The sequence below is a fragment of the Mirounga angustirostris genome, unplaced genomic scaffold (genome assembly GCF_029215605.1).
Source record: "Mirounga angustirostris isolate CCGP_5_RB_7025 unplaced genomic scaffold, mMirAng1.0.hap1 SCAF_2, whole genome shotgun sequence".
NCBI lineage: Eukaryota > Metazoa > Chordata > Mammalia > Carnivora > Phocidae > Mirounga > Mirounga angustirostris.
In genome coordinates this window covers 122,262,600-122,279,896 of record NW_026991710.1, presented here as the reverse complement: position 1 = coordinate 122,279,896, position 17,297 = coordinate 122,262,600, and the positions used below count along the sequence as shown (strand labels likewise).

General features: G+C 41.2%; 1 protein-coding gene across 1 annotated transcript; it reads right to left on the bottom strand.

Annotated features, from left to right (window-relative positions):
• Positions 1-9,598: 9,598 nt before the first annotated feature.
• Positions 9,599-10,531, bottom strand: LOC123847512 (general transcription factor IIF subunit 2-like). The gene has a single exon (XM_045879377.3). The coding sequence runs from the start codon at positions 10,511-10,513 to the stop codon at positions 9,842-9,844; it is 672 nt and encodes a 223-aa protein (XP_045735333.1). The 5' UTR covers positions 10,514-10,531; the 3' UTR covers positions 9,599-9,841.
• Between the last annotated feature and the right edge of the window lie 6,766 nt (positions 10,532-17,297).

Sequence of the window (17,297 nt, the reverse complement as noted above, 5' to 3'; positions counted from 1 at the left end):
TTTTGTTTAGCAGGATACCATTGATATACAAAAGTAAGTGTCCAGTCAGTTTGGAAAACACTTGAGAGTTAAACTGGTTAACGTATTTGTGTAATGAGGTAGGGAAATACAGGTAGCAAGCTCTGGAATGGGGCAAAGGGGGCAGAAAAAGAAAGGTCTCGGGATAAATAAAGAGAGCAAGCAACATGGCAGCAGGCCAGGGCCCAGGGACAAAGACAACCAATGTGAGATTTCCCCCAGATTCTCCACAGTACATGGTGCTAAAGAACTTCAGTCAGTAATGTCCAATATTAAACTTCATTTTAATTTGGCCCCTTTTCTGGGCTGTGCTAAAATTTGTATCCATTACCCTCAAACTTTCACTGCAAGTGGCTATACCCAACCTCCTGATGGTGGTGGCGCTTCAGGGAGTGAAGGAGAGGGGGAAAGTGGCCACCCGAGGCAGTCAGCAGGCTGGAAAGAACACAGCAGCTGCAAGATGACTCGGGAGTTGGGGAGGCAATCCTCAGCATCCGCTGCAGAGGGGACACTATGGCTTTCTTTCATTCAACAATTATTTTCCAAGACTTGAGCACCGGGCTGGAATGGTGCTAAAAATTTAGCATGAATAACACAAAGGCCTCCCCCTCACAGGCTCACAGCTTATTGGAGAGGAGAGAAAGCAGTTCTTCTAGCACTGTGGGATAAGTGCAATAAAATAATCTACAAATATACATTATACATTAGTAGCATGGAGGCGTGGAGGGAAGATCCCGAAGAGGCAATCCTCCAGTCGTATCTCCATTAAGAATGTTTGGGCTGAAGATAATAGGAAAAAAAACCAAAAAACAAAAACAGGCAACCAATTCCAGGGCCATAATTTTCCAGTCCCTGGTTTAAACAAATAGAAGTCTATTTTTCTTACATATAACAAGGAACTCAGAGATGAGTGGTTATTGGTTCTGGCTCAGGAGCTCCTGGCTACCAGTAGGCTCTTTCCATCTGTCTGCTTCACCTGCCTTCATGCATGCTTTCTCATGACACAAAATGACTTGAATAGCTCCAGCACCGGGTCCATCCACGTTCAAGAAAGGAAGAATAGGGAAGAGGCAGCCTCAGCTGCTCTCCTCTTGTGCTTGTCCCTTTTATTAAAAAGGAAACACTTTCCCACGAGCCCCAAGTAGATAGATATCCCCTTTGCTTCGTTGGCTAGAACTGAGTACATGGTAAACCATGGCAGGAGAGGAGACTGCAAAAGTGATCATCTCTCTCCTTGACAGGGGAAATGAACAAGGGAGAAGGAGCTGGGAACACGGTTGGGTCCATTCTGCAGCATCTGCCCCAAGCTGGATTCTGGTAAACAGGCAACAAACAGCCAAAGAAACAAGGAAGGGCATGCAGGCAAGCTAAAGAAACAACATATGAGAAGGCAGGAAGAGAGGAAAAGAAACAGATTCTAATTGTTGACAAACGTTCCACATGGCTGGAGCCCCAGTCGCAGGGAAATGAGAAACAGTGGGAGCAGAAGGTAAGTTTGAAGCATGATGATCTCTGTGGCCTCACTGATGGGTTTGGGTTCTACATCTCTTAATATGCCTACACCTAACAGTGCCTTGATAAAAACAGAAACCCAATCAGCGTTAATGGTAACTGAGACCCAAACAGAAAGACAAACAAACCTTTGTTGTTAAGAAAATCCTAACTAATTATAAAGTGAAGATTCAGTCAACTATCTGGTGGTGGATGGCAAATGTTACCCCCTTGATGTCAATTTTGTTTTTCCTATTAACCCCAAATTGCACCACAATAAAAACGAACCAGCTGTACCAAGGATTGCCAGTACTCTAGAATCTCAGCCCTGGGCTTGCAACAAGCCCGGTGTAGCCCTGAGCACTGCCCAGGCTCCCCCGGTTCCCTTCCTACTATTTTTGTGCCCCTTCTCATCTTTGATGAGCTGTCACTTCCCATAGCCAGCACCTGCAGTTCTTCTTTGGAGGACCAGCATTGTTACTAGAACCGCATTGTTCATGAGTGCCAAGAGCTAGAAGCACCTGAAGACTCCCACCCCCTAGGGCAGCTCTTAACCAATGCCTGACCAATGGGAGAATAGAAGCCCCAGGTTCCTTACCCTAGGTCAGGACAAATCTGAGGTATTTACCATCACTTCCCGGTGGGATTGGCTGGAAACTACCCTCTGCAGGATTTTCCTGAGATCCCCTCCTCGCTTGGCCTCTCTTCTCCTCGCCCATCTGCTTCTCCCGTACCCTTACTAATCTTTCCTAGAAGAACTTTCTTAATAAATCACTTGCTCATAAATAATATCTCATGAAAAAATTGTTCCTGGAGAATTGGAATCAAACACCCTATCTTGTATGACCAAGTAATATTTTAGAGGTTTTGGAATTAGCAGGATTCGGTTGCTAGAAACAGAAACTACCCTCGTTGTGTCAAGCACAAGGAATTCAATACAGGAATGAGGCCCTTACAAATCATTCAGAAGTTGGTTCTAGGCTGAGTCTACAGGACTGACTCCCTGCACATCATCACTAGACTAGCCCACAGGAGGGGGTACTTCCTATAATCCCAAGATGGAACTGGACTACAAGAACACCCTGGCTGTATTCGGAGGGCCAGAAAGCCACTATTACTGCTGCCCTTTTCCACATGGATAAAACTGGGGCCTAGATAAAGGAACATGTCGCAGAATGATACGACATGCCCTATGCTCGTCAGGAACAATAGCCAAATAACCAGAATAAGGCCCTGCCACATTTCTACTCTCCAAGTCTCAGGACCTAATCAGAAGAACCTAACTCACAACCAGAAACCCAACTCTAGGGGAGTCTGGGACATATTTTTGTGTTCTGGCCTGTGTGGTACATGAAGGCACAAGAAGCAGGCATTGGAACACATGCTGAGTGGCAGTCACCATATCTACTAGTTTGTTCAAAGGCCAGCTTTGAATATTCACTTTGGGGTAGGAGGTTTATCACAAGTCACATGTGGCAACATACATTTCCTAAGGAAATCAGCATCCTTTCATGCCTAATTTTATCCTCTTTGTCCTCATTAACGTTTCTTTGTGTTCAGTAGATCAGGTAGGAATGGATCTATTTTTACTGGATTTCTCTGTTCGTCATATACTTACCAAAGTCAAATAAGTAACTGAGACTCAGCAATTCCACTCCTAGGTATCTACCCAAGGGAATTGAGAGCTTACATACACACAAAGACTCACTTGCAAATGTTCATGAGCAGCATTGTTCATAATAGCCAAAAAGTGGAAACAACTCAAATGTCCATTAACTGATGGATGGATAAACAAAATATGGTAGAGTCATACAGTAGAATACTGTTTAGCAGCAAAAATAAACAAGCTCTTGATACATGTTATAATGAATGAACCTCAAAAATGTTGGGGTTAATTGAAAGAAGCTGAACACAAAAGGCCACATACTGTATGATTCCATCTATATGAAATGTCTAGAAAAGGCAAATCTATGGAGACAGGAAGTCAATGAGTGGTTGCTCGGGGCTAGAGGGAGTACTGGGGACTGAATGGACATCTAGATGGACACAAGGGACCCTACTGCAGCGATGAAAGCTAGATTATGCTGGTAGTTGCACAACTCAGTAAATTTACTAAAAACAAACAAAAAATTAAATTGTATATTTAAAATGGGTGAATTTTATTACTTAAACTAATCTATGCACTCTGGGTGTAGAAGTCAAGAGTACTGACCAACATCACAGTCTTTGGTTGGGGCTGTGCTTCCCAGAAAGGTTTTCTGCAACATTAGTCCTGGGAAACACTCGTTGAAGGGGGTTTTCTTGTCCAGTTTGAGGGGGAACTCTTCTTAGAGAGTCAGAAAGCATATTGGCTCATCAGCAGGTTCTGAGAATTCTTGCAATGCACAAACCAGAGTTTCCCAAACTTAGCACATACAACGTGCCAGTCATGGTGTTAAACATCACACACACATTTGCTACCTCCTCTAGTCCCCATGACAATGGTAAGAGGTAAGTACAATCATCCTCATTTGAAGGAGGTGGACATTGAAGCTTGTGAGAGGCAGACCGGGAAAATCTGACTCCAAAGCCTGTGCAAGCCCTATCACTACAGGGCACCATGTCTTTGGAGCCTCATTGCTTGTAAATAAAAAAAAAAGTATTCCATGAACACACTTTAGGAAACACTGGTTCAGGGGCGCCTGGGTGGCTCAGTTGGTTAAGCGACTGCCTCCGGCTCAGGAGTCCCAGGATCGAGTCCCGCATGGGGCTCCCTGCTCAGCAGGGAGTCTGCTTCTCCCTCTGACCCTCCCCCCTCTCATGCTCTCTGTCTCTCATTCTCTCTCTCTCAAATAAATAAATAAAAAATATTTAAAAAGGAAACACTGGTTCAGGGAATTTCTATTACAAATGTGTCAATAAAAAGACACAGTGAATGAAGATGAAGGAGGCTGTCTCCATGTTCCTTTGTAGAAACTGCTCTGAGGGAAGAAAACCATTTGTGACCCAATACCAGTAAACCAGAATCCAATGACCAGGGTCCAGTGAATATTCTAGCAATAAGTAAACCATGTCGAATAGGACACAATGATTAGTCTGGAAAATGATACAGTTTTCAATCACAAAAAAACAGACTTTGGGCTGTTGAGTTCTCAAGACTATAAAATAATAATAATTTAAAAAATTTTTCTGCCACATTTCTTGGAAACTTGAACTGATACATCACAAATTATTCCAAAACACAATTCAAATGTCACTTTAAGAATAGGGCATGTCAGATTAGTCACATGAGAGTACATTATGGGAAGATGATGATGATGATGAAGATGAAGATGATGATGAAGAAGATGATGATGATGAAGAAGATGATGATGAAGAAAGTTCTAAGTTTTAAAATGGAGCAAAGCAGTAAAAGGAAATTTTAAAATGTGATAACCATTGATTGTGAACTGTATCCATAATTGATGCATTTCTTTGAATTCATATATGATCCCTGGACCCACCTTTAATGTACCCAGTTCAGCTGCAGAAGGGTGGTAATGAGAAGGCATTGAATGCCGTGCCTAGGGTTTAAGTGTGAACATCTGTTTGATCTGCCTCCCTATTCATTTTCTCGTAGCTTCTATTTTCATTAGAGAGGGAGGGGAATGAGCCCGATAGGCTACGTGTACCCAGCTCCAGAATTTGTCATCTGCATGGACTGGCATGAGCACAGGTGTTCTGGATTTTCTGAGTTGACTAGAGTTTCAGAAAACCAGGATTGAAAACACAAAAGATGTTAATCATAGCAATAGTTATTTCTGCAAAGAATCCATATTGACCTAAATGCCAACAAAAGGGAAGTGCTAAATAAATGAGAGAACACCCAAGTCTGTGGGCTCATATGTAGTCATTAAAGCTCAAGCTTTGAACATTGTTTAAAAATACAGTAAAAATTTTATAATAAAATAAAAGTTTACAATAAAATTTGCATAATAGAAGATATAAAAATGTATCTACAGTATGTCCTAGCTCTATAAAATAAATAATTATATTTCTAGTATAAATACAAACAAGAATTTCATCAAAATGTTAAAGATGGTTATCTTGGAACAATGGGATTACTGTGACATATTTTTCTTCCTTTTCTTTCCTGTTAGTACTTGCCTGTGATTTTTTGTTTTCGGTTTTTTTTAAATAATGACATTGTTCTATCTTTATAACAACCGCTATGTCTTCATTGAAAAACCAAAACAGATACCCACACTGGATGTCTGAGAGATAAAAATGGGTAAAACAGATCCTAAAATGCTAAACTAAAGCTATCTGTTTTATACCACTTGTTCCTGAGGGCTGTAGAACAAGACAGTTCTAGGTTCAACTCCTAGCTCAACTACTTCCTATCCAGGTAAACCTGGGAAAGTTATTTCATTTCTCCTAGTTCTGTTTTTCATATGTAAATGAGGGCTGATACCTCGATCTTCCTCAGAAGGCTGATGTGACGGGGACAGCACCCAGAGCAGACCATGCCACAAATAGTGAGTCCTTGATAAATGTTGTTGTGGCCCTTACTTCTTTGCCACAGTTCCACAAAGGCCTCACAACCGGGACAGGACACGGGAGTCTGTGACGATCTGAGAGATACCTGTAACAGCCAGACAAAAAGCAGAATTTTGACTGTTAAGACAGAGCAACCTGAGTCTTCTGTGTGACGTGGTCCATCCTTTTTCACAGAGGATAGCAAAACATTTGCCATCACCCAGTAGGATACAGGTCACCAGCCTACAGCTAGTAGGAATATTCTTTGTGAGCCAAGGAGAAAGTACAGATACCATTTCAGTTTATAATAAGTGCATTTCTGAAAATCCACTGTGGCTTAAATTGGGGGGATATTTCAAATGCACTAAGTCAATTGAGAACTGAAAGAACACTGTAGGACACCTATTATAATATAGTTTATTGTAGTGCAAAATTGTAGTGCATACATCAATAGGTATGTAAGTGAGGGCAGAGCTGCCACCCAGTGGGCCTTGTCCATTGGTGAGCTGAGAATGGGTGCAGGGGTGTTGAGACTGGTTACTTCAGCTCACAGGACAGCTAGCAGGGGTCTAGGTTTATCCAAGTGAGACAGAAAAGTATATTTTTCATATAAATTTTTGTGGGGGGCATGACATGAAAAGGTGGGAGCACAGGTTAGGGTTTTTGGGTAGAAAGAACAGAAATCAGGTCTGGCCAACTTATTAGAGGCTCTCAGAGACTTAAAGATCAACAGGGGCCTGAAGTGCCTGCTTGAAAAATCCAGGTGATTCTGAGGCCCATGGGAGCAAGAATCACAGCCATAACCAATAGCAGGAATGGTTTAATCAGGACATGCTTGCCTGAATGAAGGATCACCTTGGGTCAAAGTCCCAGCAGAAAGCATCTATCTGATTGGGTGAACTCTCTGTCTGTATCTAGGGCAAGGAGAGGAAAGACTGGTCCTTTGATTTCTTAGTGAGAGGCAGACACAAGATTTAAGTCCCACCAAGACTAAATACAAGGAAACCAAGGTGCCAAGGAAGCTGGGTAGCCAAAAAAAGTGACAAGTGTCCATGATAACAGATGACTGGTTAAAGTATGGTACAACCATAAGTGAGATTCTGCGAAGTTATTTTAAAAAGGATAAGGTAGAAATGTCTGGTTTCTCAAGCTGCAACTTGGAAGACTAGAAGTTGCCACTCGATCCTAACAACAAGTAAAAAGCTGAAAAACTGAAAAATCAACAACTCTTCTTAGATCCATTGAACAACGGAGGTCACAGGGCAAACAACTGCCCCAAAAGCTGGAGAGACAGACATGAGAATGTAGAGAATTGCAACTTACCAAAGCAGAACTATCTTAACAGAGCCTCACCTACCTGGGGAAGGAGGGGAAATACCCAAATCCATCCCCTCTGCCAGTCTTGTCCCACCTGAGAGGAAATGGGAGAACGAGAAGCTCTGGTAACATTTACAATTCAGGACACAATCTCACCAAAAGACTGAATGCTTCCCTCCCCCGCCCCAACCTTACCACTACATTAATACAGGCCTACTTAGCACAGTTCCTTTGAACCAGGACGTCATGTCCACCTCTACACAAAAAATTACTAGGCATACTAAAAGTCAAAAAGCCCAGTTTGAAGAGACTGGACAATCATCCAACCAGAGTCTGATAGGGCAGAAACTTGGAATTATCATAACAGGAATTTTTTTTCAATGTATGATTAATATACCAAGGGCTTTACTGGGGGAGAGTAGACAATACGCAAGACCAGGAGATAATGTAAGCAGAGTTATGGAAATTCTAAGAAAGAATGGAAAAGGTATGGTAGCAATAAACACTGTAACAGAAATGAAGAATGACCTTGAAGGCTCATTAATAGACTGGACACAGCTAAGGAATTTGATATGACTTAATATAACAACAGAACTTGATATGACAACAGAAACTCCCAAAACTGAAAAGCAAAGAGAGAAAACACTGAGGGAAAAGACCCCAAGACACAATATCCAAGAGCTGTGGGATAACAAGAAAAGATATGACATATGTGTAGCCGGAATACTAGGTGGAAAAGAAAGAGAGAAAGGAAAAGAAGTAACATTTGAAGCAATAATGACTGAGAATTTCCCCCCAGATTAACATCAGACACCAAACCACAGATTCAGGAAGCTCAGAGAACCGAGAAGGATAAATGACTGAACACAAACAAAAACGAACAGATAAACTACTTTTTTTTTTTTTTTAAGATTTTATTTATTTATTTGACAGAGAGAGACACAGCGAGAGAGGGAACACAAGCAGGGGGAGTGGGAGAGGGAGAAGCAGGCTTCCCACTGAGCAGGGAGCCCGATGTGGGGCTCGATCCCAGGACCCTGGGATCATGACCTGAGCCAAAGGCAGACGCTCAACGACTGAGCCACCCAGGCACCCCCAGATAAACTACTTTTAAAAGCTACACCTACACCTACCATATTCAAAAGATAAAGGAAAAATCTTGAAAGATGTCAGAGGAAAAAAATACCTTACCTAAAGAGAAGCAAAGATAAGAGTTATATCCAACTTCTCCCCAGAAGCCACGGGGGAGTTGAGTGAAATATTTTAAATGTTAAGAGAAAAAAATCCACCAACCTAGAATTCTGTACCCTAAAAAATGATCCTTGAAAAGTGAGGGAGAAATAAAGACTTTCTCAGACAGACAAAAATTGGGAGAATTTGTTGCACGTAGACGTGCTTGCAAAAAATGTTAAAAGTTCTTCAGACAAAAGGAAAATAACATAGGTCAGAAACTTGGGTCTACAGAAAGAAAGGACAAGCATTGGAGAATAAATCAGTAAAGGTATAATAAGTCTTCTATTTTTCATATTCTTAATTGATCAACAGATAATTTAATCCAAATAATAGCAACAATAAGCTTACATATATGTAATGTATATGAATGTGCTTATGTATGTTTATAAGTAAGATGAATGACACAAATGATATAAGGGACAATGGAGGAATTCACATTATTGTATTACAAGGTACTTACACTACTTGTGAAGTGGTATAATATTATTTGAAAGTGGACTTGGCTTAGTTGTACATGTGTATTGCAGTCTCTAGGGCAACCACTAAAAAAACTTTTTTTTTTTTTTTTCAGAATAAGGAACTTTGGCTTTTTATTCCTTTTTTTTTTTTTAAGATTTTATTTATTTATTTGAGAGAGAGAATGAGAGAGAGCACATGAGAGGGGGGAGGGTCAGAGGGAGAAGCAGACTCCCCGCCGAGCAGGGAGCCCGATGTGGGACTCGATCCAGGGACTCCAGGATCATGACCTGAGCCGAAGGCAGCCGCCCAACCAACTGAGCCACCCAGGCGCCCTGCTTTTTATTCCTTTTAAGACTTTCTGTAGTTGACTACTTTTTTCTTGCTTTGTCATTCACTTTGGATTTGTATCACCTCAGATCCTCTGAGATAAAACAAGGACAGAGAGTCCTCATTTAGAAAACATATCCTAGTTTTACATTTAAAAGTCAATAAAAAGAAAAACCTTCTTAACCCCCCCCAACTTCTCACCCCATTCTGAATAATCTAGTTTAATACAAGCCTGTAAATTTTTTTCCTCAAAAAAAATTCTTGTAACTTTACAAGAATTATTGTTTAAAAAATTTACCTAGGGAAATTAAAGTTCCAGTCATTTTACCCCTACAACAGATGGTACTCAAGTATTTGAGTATCAGTGGTGCTTCCTCAGCTCATCACCCTTTAGTTGTTCTGTTAGCTTGCTGGCTAAGGTCCTCTTAATCACTCTTTTCTTCTCCTTGATAATGTCTATACTCTGGCTTCAGCTCCTATGTGTTTTTGTGGGTCCCTTTTACATTCTGAACGCCAATTTCTTCAAGATTTCCTTTAGGTACCCCATAGGCTCTTTTGTGATGTCCACCAAGTCCTTAAGATTATAATATTGATGTTTCTCAAATGCTGAAAATAGCATGTCTAAAACGTGTTTATCAGCTCGAGCTCGTTTTCCATCTTCTTTCTTTTTCCTTTCATATTCAATAGTGTCCTGATGATTAGCAACAGGTTTATAATTGGTTGTCACACCTTTGTCCAGTTGGTGTGATACCCTTACAGGTTTGGAAGATTCTTCCATTTGCAATCTCTTTAATCTCATGTAGTTTTCACTGGCAGCAGGTCGGCATTCAGCTCTTTGTACCACTATTCCTTCCAATGAAAGTTTATCTGATGAGTTCTCAGTAAAGACTGTTAATGTCTGTCCTCCAACACTTTGTAAGACAAACGGATGTTCTCTAGGAGTGCTGAATGAAGCTGGTTTTCCACCAATATCGTGAATATTTGCAAGATCCTCATTCAAAGTAAATGACACCTCAATCCTTCCTTGATTCTTGGCAATCCGCAGTTTCCCAACTTCACCTCTTCCAGGGGCTTTAGCCGTTTGCTGTGACAAATATTTAGGAACCTTGACCAGCCACACTCCGGTATTCTGTTTGGTGCCGGTCAGATCGAGTTCCCCACGCTCCGCCATGGGTCTGTTGCCGGTGGAGGCTAGCGGGTGGGAAGAGTGGCCCGGGAGCTGGGGGCCTGCGGTGCAAAGGGCCTGTGGTGCAAAGGGCCTGCAGTGCAAAGGGCCGGAGAACAGTGTGTACCGCTGCCGGAGGCGGACTAGGAAGAAACCGCGTCCACCCGCCAAGATACAGGGAATCCCCCTAAAAAAAACTTTTTCATAAAGTTTTAAAAATTAATAAATTAATTTCTAAATTAATATGCTAAGAAGAGAGATAAATGGAATCATAAAATGCTCAATAAAAACCACGAAAACAAAAATAAGAGCAAAGGAAAAGGGCAAAAAATAGAAAACAGTAACAACATGGTGGATAGTAGTCCAACGTTATAAATAATCACTGAAAATGTCAGTGGTTTAAATGCACCAATTAAAAGACAGACATTGTTAATGCAGATGAAAAAGCAAAACCCAAGTGTGTATTTTCTATAAGAAACACACTTTAAACATAGAGATACATATACATATACATAGAGATACATAGAGATATATTAGGTCTCGGTCTTTTAGTGAGCCCGTGCCTCTAGGCAGTGAACATCACGAGTATTTCTCCGTTTTTTTCTCGCCACCCCGCCCCGCCCCCCGCTTAGGTGCGTCAGGATGGCCAGAGTGGGCTGGATCAGGGCACTTCACTTCCTCAGGATTAGGGCATATCCCTTAGGCTCTGATAATACCCCAGCAGATTAGGTTAGCCAGTTTCTCCTGAGGGCAGGTATGGTTAAGAAGAACAAGATACTCTGGCATTATTTCAAAATCATTCCTTTTACCTTTCCTCTGCAGGAAGGATGAGGTGACTTTTTTCCACCCCATACTTTCTATGGAATTTGGTCAGGCTCTTGGAGGTAAAACGCACAGTATTGCGGAGGCCTCCTCATGACTGAGTACCCCTGGAGTATTTTAACTCCGGTGCTTCCAACAGTTGGCAATTACAACTCGGGTTTTCTGGTTCCCGCTGAGGTTCCCACTCCCTGGTGAATCTCTGCTCTGGTGAGCTGTATTCGCTTGTCTGACTCTCCAGTTATCAGGGTTTGCCTGGGGTCCTCCTCTCTCTTACGCATCCAAGAGGAGTTGTTGATATTTTAGCCTATTCGGCTTTTTACTTGTTGTTAGGTTGGACTGGCAACTTCCAACCTCCTTATATGTGGAACCAGAAACCAGAAGTCTCCCCAGCTTTATTCCTAATTGTCAAAACTTGGAAGCAACCAAGATGTCCTTGAGTAGGTGAATGGATAAATAAACTATGGTACATCTGGACAATGGAATATTATTCTGTGCTGAAAAGAAATGAGCTATCAAGCCATGAAAAGACATGGGGAACCCTAAATGCATGTTACTAAGTGAGAGAAGACAATCTTGAAAAGGCTGTACACTGTGTGATTCCAACTATATGACATTCTGGAAAAGCAAAACTAAAGAGACGGTAAAAAGATCAGTGGTTGCCAGGAGCTGGAGGAATGAGTAGGCAGAGCACAGAGGATTTTTTAGAGCAGTGAATCTATCCTGCATGATACAGACTGGTGGAGACATGTCATTAGATATTTGTCCAAACCCACAGAAGGTACAACACCAAGAGCGAACCCTAATGTAATCTGCAGACTATAGGTGATAATGATGTGGCAATGTAGGTTCATCGATTATGACAATGACCCACCGTGCTTCAGAATGTCTATGGTGAGGGAAATTGTACATGTGCGGGGACAGGGGCTGTAGGGGAACTCTCTGTACTTTCTGCTTGATTTTGCTGGGAAACAAAAACTCCTCTGAAAAATAAAGTTTAGTAATAAAAAGAAGTATCTAGAAGGTCATAACTAAATGGTTAACAGTGGTTCTCTCTAAGGAGCAGAATTCAATGGTGGGGAAGCAGGGAAGTTGTTGGATGGTGGATTTCCACTTTCTATTTTAATTACCTCCTCATTATTTGAATGACTTTTTTTTTCTTAAAGAGCATGCGTTGCTTTTATAATGAAAATTCTCATTTTAGAAAAATCCAAAGAATGAAAAACAAATGGATGAAGAAATAAAGGAGACATTCCATGCAGGCCTCTTTGCGGTCTCCACTGTTTTTGTTTTTATATTCTCTTGTCAGGAAGAAATAAGGTCTTGCAGGTAGTAAAAGTTAAGTGACATGATCTATGTAAATCAATTCCCCCAGTGCCTTGAATTAGCCACTCTTAATTCCTTCTTGCCCATTTCCATTTTTTTCCCAGGCCCCATCTTCACCTTCCCTCCAATTCCTCCCCCTTGCTGAGCAGAAGCCTGAGTAGGTTTCAAAAACCCTCTTGCCCTCTTTTCAGTATCTTGTCTGCCTTCCATTCCGCCACCACCGCCCTCACCCCACCCCATCCCCACTGTACATTTTATGCGAAGAATGTATTCCTGGAGACCTCCTATAATTCAAAACTTCCATAATTCAATCCTGCTTTCCCCACAGGACTGAATATAAAGTGTATGCGGGGGAGGGGGGGAATGCAATCTTGGAGTGCATAAATCTGCAAACGTTGTAATGTATATTTGCTTTAAGATGGCTTTTTATTTTCCCTGTATTTTCTCTAATATTTTGAAGTGCTCTCTCTTAAATTAACACCACAGAGCATCATGGTGGTTGTTTGGCCTTCTCGATGGAGATTTAGCACATCTAAGTTCTGTTCCAAAGTCCCCGACTTGCCTGAGTGTTTTACAGCTCTACCGCTTAATGAACTCTTGGGTGACCTTGTTATGGGATTATAGGTAGGATATAAAGAAGATTTTAAATTATAATGGCAGCAAATGTTCAAATAAGAGAGGAGAAGCCATCGGGTGTCTCCTAGGGGTTCCCACGCACGTAAACAGCTGTGGTTCGCCAGGCATTTACGAAGGATGGCAGTGGCTAAGGTGGGGCTGATGTGCGGCCACAGAGCAAACCGAGTTCCCGACTACTCTGCCCGCCCGCAGGGATAGTGTGTGATTCTGGAGGAAGGTTTTTAATGGGGGGTGGGGAGGATTTAAGTTACCTTCCATCTGGAACGTAAAGTGAGACTGTTAATATTTTATACAGCATTAGTTCCATTTTACCTAACTTCAATAGAATGCCCCACACGTGGAGAAAATGTCTTATTTCTTAGCTTAGCATTCAAGACTCTTCTGGCTTCTACCTACATCTCCAACTTTATCTCCTTGCCACTCCCATCCCCAGCCATGCTGACCCTCATTTTCACGCACCTCACTACATCTGCATTAATTTCAAATGGTTCCCTTTAGAAATGAAGATAATACAAATAAGCAAAAATAAAATAAAATCACCCATAATTTTATCACACAGAGGTAATCATCATTGATATTTGGATGTGTTTCTTTGTGGTCTGGTGCTATCTCCATGTACATAGAAATGAAAGTATTTGTATATGTGTACTGTGTGCGTAATTTTTTTGGCTGAAACAGGATGATTTGGTAAATATTGTTCTGGAGCATATTTCTTTCATCTTATGATGTAATTAACTATTCTTCATTATTTTGTTTAAAACTTGATAGGCTTCCACGATGTAAGTAAGTGTTCCATGATAGATTGAAATAATGCTGTGTTTTTGAACACTTACTGTTTACAACTGTGAGCTTCTGTGACCAATACTGGAATGAATATTCTTGTTGCTAAATCTTTGCAATCTCCGTGACTATTTTTTATTTATTTATTTTTTAAAGATTTTATTTTATTTATTTGACAGAGAGAGAGAGAGACAGCTAGAGAGGGAACACAAGCAGGGGGAGTGGGAGAGGGAGAAGCAGGCTTCCCGCTGAGCAGGGAGCCCGATGTGGGGCTCGATCCCAGGATCCCGGGATCACGACCTGAGCCAAAGGCAGACTCTTAAAGACTGAGCCACCCAGGCGCCCCTCTCCGTGACTATTTTTTAAAAAACAAATCCTTGGACCAAAAGGAGTGAAGATTTTCAAGGCTTTACATACCCATTGCCAAATTGCCCCAGGAAGTTGGAAACAATTTGTACTCCCCTCAGTGATATCTGTGAATCCCCGCATACTTATCTGATGGGAGCCTTCTTATTCATCTACCTGCCTATTTCAGAGTGTGATATAAGAAAACCCTTAAAAGACACCCATAGTCACTTTTTATGTTTAAAAAATCACTTCCTATTGGTATAGCATGCCTCAACGGACTCTGCTCAGTTGTCTTTCTTAGCCCAGAAGCTCTGAGAATGCACAGATTATGTATGCGTAAATCTTTCTTGGTACAGGACCACATAGAAACAGGCTCTTAAATGTCAAAAAGCATTTATTAAGTGGGCTGATAAATGTATTTCACTTGCAGGCCTGATGTAAGTTATTTGTCTTCCCTTGGTCTCCTGTTGATGGCTTATTTATAGAAATGGATAGCATGATTGAGTTCGTGTGTGTGTGTGTGTGTGTGTGTCTGTGTATTGTTTTGCCTTGATCGTTTAATTTTTAATTGATGGATATATGCTCCTAGCCTTTTGATGGGTGTATTTTATAAAATATTTAAAATCAATGAATTAATCTATGGTGCCTCAGGGACTGGATATATCATTCCCCTTGTGGGAACTAAGTCTATTCTGGTGAAATGTAAAAAAAAATGGCACTCAATTATTTCTCATATCATTCAGTACTAAGTGACAGTGGCAAGGTCACGGTGAATACACACACTACAGGACTCAAGTTCATGTGGGAGATAATTGTCTCTTTTGATAGCCTGTTGCTGTGTCTTCTAGTTAAGTTTGTTCGCATTTTGCAATGAGTCTCACTCCAAATTCTTTTCCCTTTCAGGCAGATTACTCACGTGTATTTTGCCCTGTGACTTCCAGGCAAGGAACAACAACAAGCAAGACAACAACAGTTCTTCTCTCCCTCCACCTCTCTCTCCTGGGATATCTGGCATTCTGTTAAAGAGATAGTCAATCCATTAAGGGATAGATCCATCTGTTCCCCTAAGTCATCCACTTAGAAAATGGCCAGTTAGTTAATGAATATCTCATACTAAGAGTCTAGGAAAAAGTCATGTGGCAAAGAGTCACGACAATTACTATAAAATCACATTAGCAAGTATGTATGCTCCTCCCTTTGGACACGTCCGAATCCTTCCTTCAAGTGCCAAAGGAAAACCCCTATGGGATGCCATTCTCTACACTGGGGCTATTTTCTCAAGGTGTTGGCTGCTGCCGCAGGCTCTTGAGAGGTGATTATTGCTTTCTCCTAGGTGGGAGGGACGGAGGGGCTGATAACTTCACAGCTGTGAGAGGAAAGGGGAAGAATTTAAGTGAATAACCCTTTCTCTCGGGCTCATTCAAATGGAAGAGGTCACTACCTAGAAGGTGTTACCCCCTCCTCACTCACACCATATTTGATGGAAATCTTTCCATCAAATGTGGCTTCTAGCCAGTTTGTCTCTGAGTTATTATAAATATTCTGTTCCTTTCCTTGGACTTTTTGCATGTCAAGCCTAGTAGCTGCAAAGGGTGACAGTGAACAAGAAATTTAATTTCTGCACAGTGAAAGCAATAATGTGATTGGAGTTTTGTCATAAAAATCCCAGCACCGATCATGGCACCAGCCATGATCCTCTCTGCATATAAACATGTCAACATACCAACGTGTGATGTGAACACCCTGCAGGTCCAAACCCCGCCCCCCATCCTGAATTCCTAATCAATTATAGAGCTATTGAAATTGATGATAGACAAACCATTAAGACAAAAATCCACATTCATCTAAAAGTGCACTAAACACGGCTGAAGTACTCCATATTTGCTCCTATCTGGGCTCCATTGCTCTGGCCATTTGCCAGAACTAACATATGCCCGTCTTAGATGGAGTATACTGCTTCCTCCCTTTACCTTTTTTTTTTCCTATTTTGTTTTTTCTGGAAGTTTCAAACATCTTTAAGCTTGTTCTCCTTACCTATAAATCAAATGTTTGATTTAAAAAGCACCTATCCCAGGTTAAAGGACTTGATAAAGTGTTGAGGGAAAATGATGCTTGTGGTGAGGTGGCAGGGGAAGCAAATACAGCTGCCATTCTAAGCCAGCAAGTGTTACAGATGCCACCCTGACCAGTGAGACTTAGGTTTGCACTCCCAGATGAACTTGACTTCCCAGAAATAAAGCAGCGTTGGACAATTCATTGCCTACAAATGATCCTCTCTCAAAGAAGACTTTCATTCAATTACTGTTTCTTTTTCAGAAATGAGATTCACCATATCCAAGAATTTTTCTGAAGATCAACAATTCAATCAAAGCAGGAATACACATTCCACTCAGGTCACAACATACAGCTGGAGCCAAAGGTTAGGTACCAGTGAGTATGAACCATGGGCTTACCTTTTGTATTATTGAATGGACTCTGCTTCTGGATCTGTTCTGTCCAAGGTAGAGCCATCTTTTGTGAAATACATCACCACGAGAGTGCTTTGTTCTGATAATGTATTACTCTAATACATCTGTTGCTTTAATGATATATTAATGTAATACATTATCAGAGCAAGGACAACTGATGATATATTATGGGAAGTAATGGTGCCATTCAGAAAATGAAGGATTCAAGAAAAGATTCATTAGAATTACCGGATAATAGCCAACATATGGGACTCTGGAAACTGCAATCTTGGTCTGTTTTCTACTGGTTAGATAAACAGCTCCCTTGTTCCAGAGGCTGCCCCCCACCCTCGCCGCCCTTTCCATTCAGGCACCAAATTCCATAAAACATTGGTTGTTACATATTTTATAAACTCTTTATACATACTAACAAT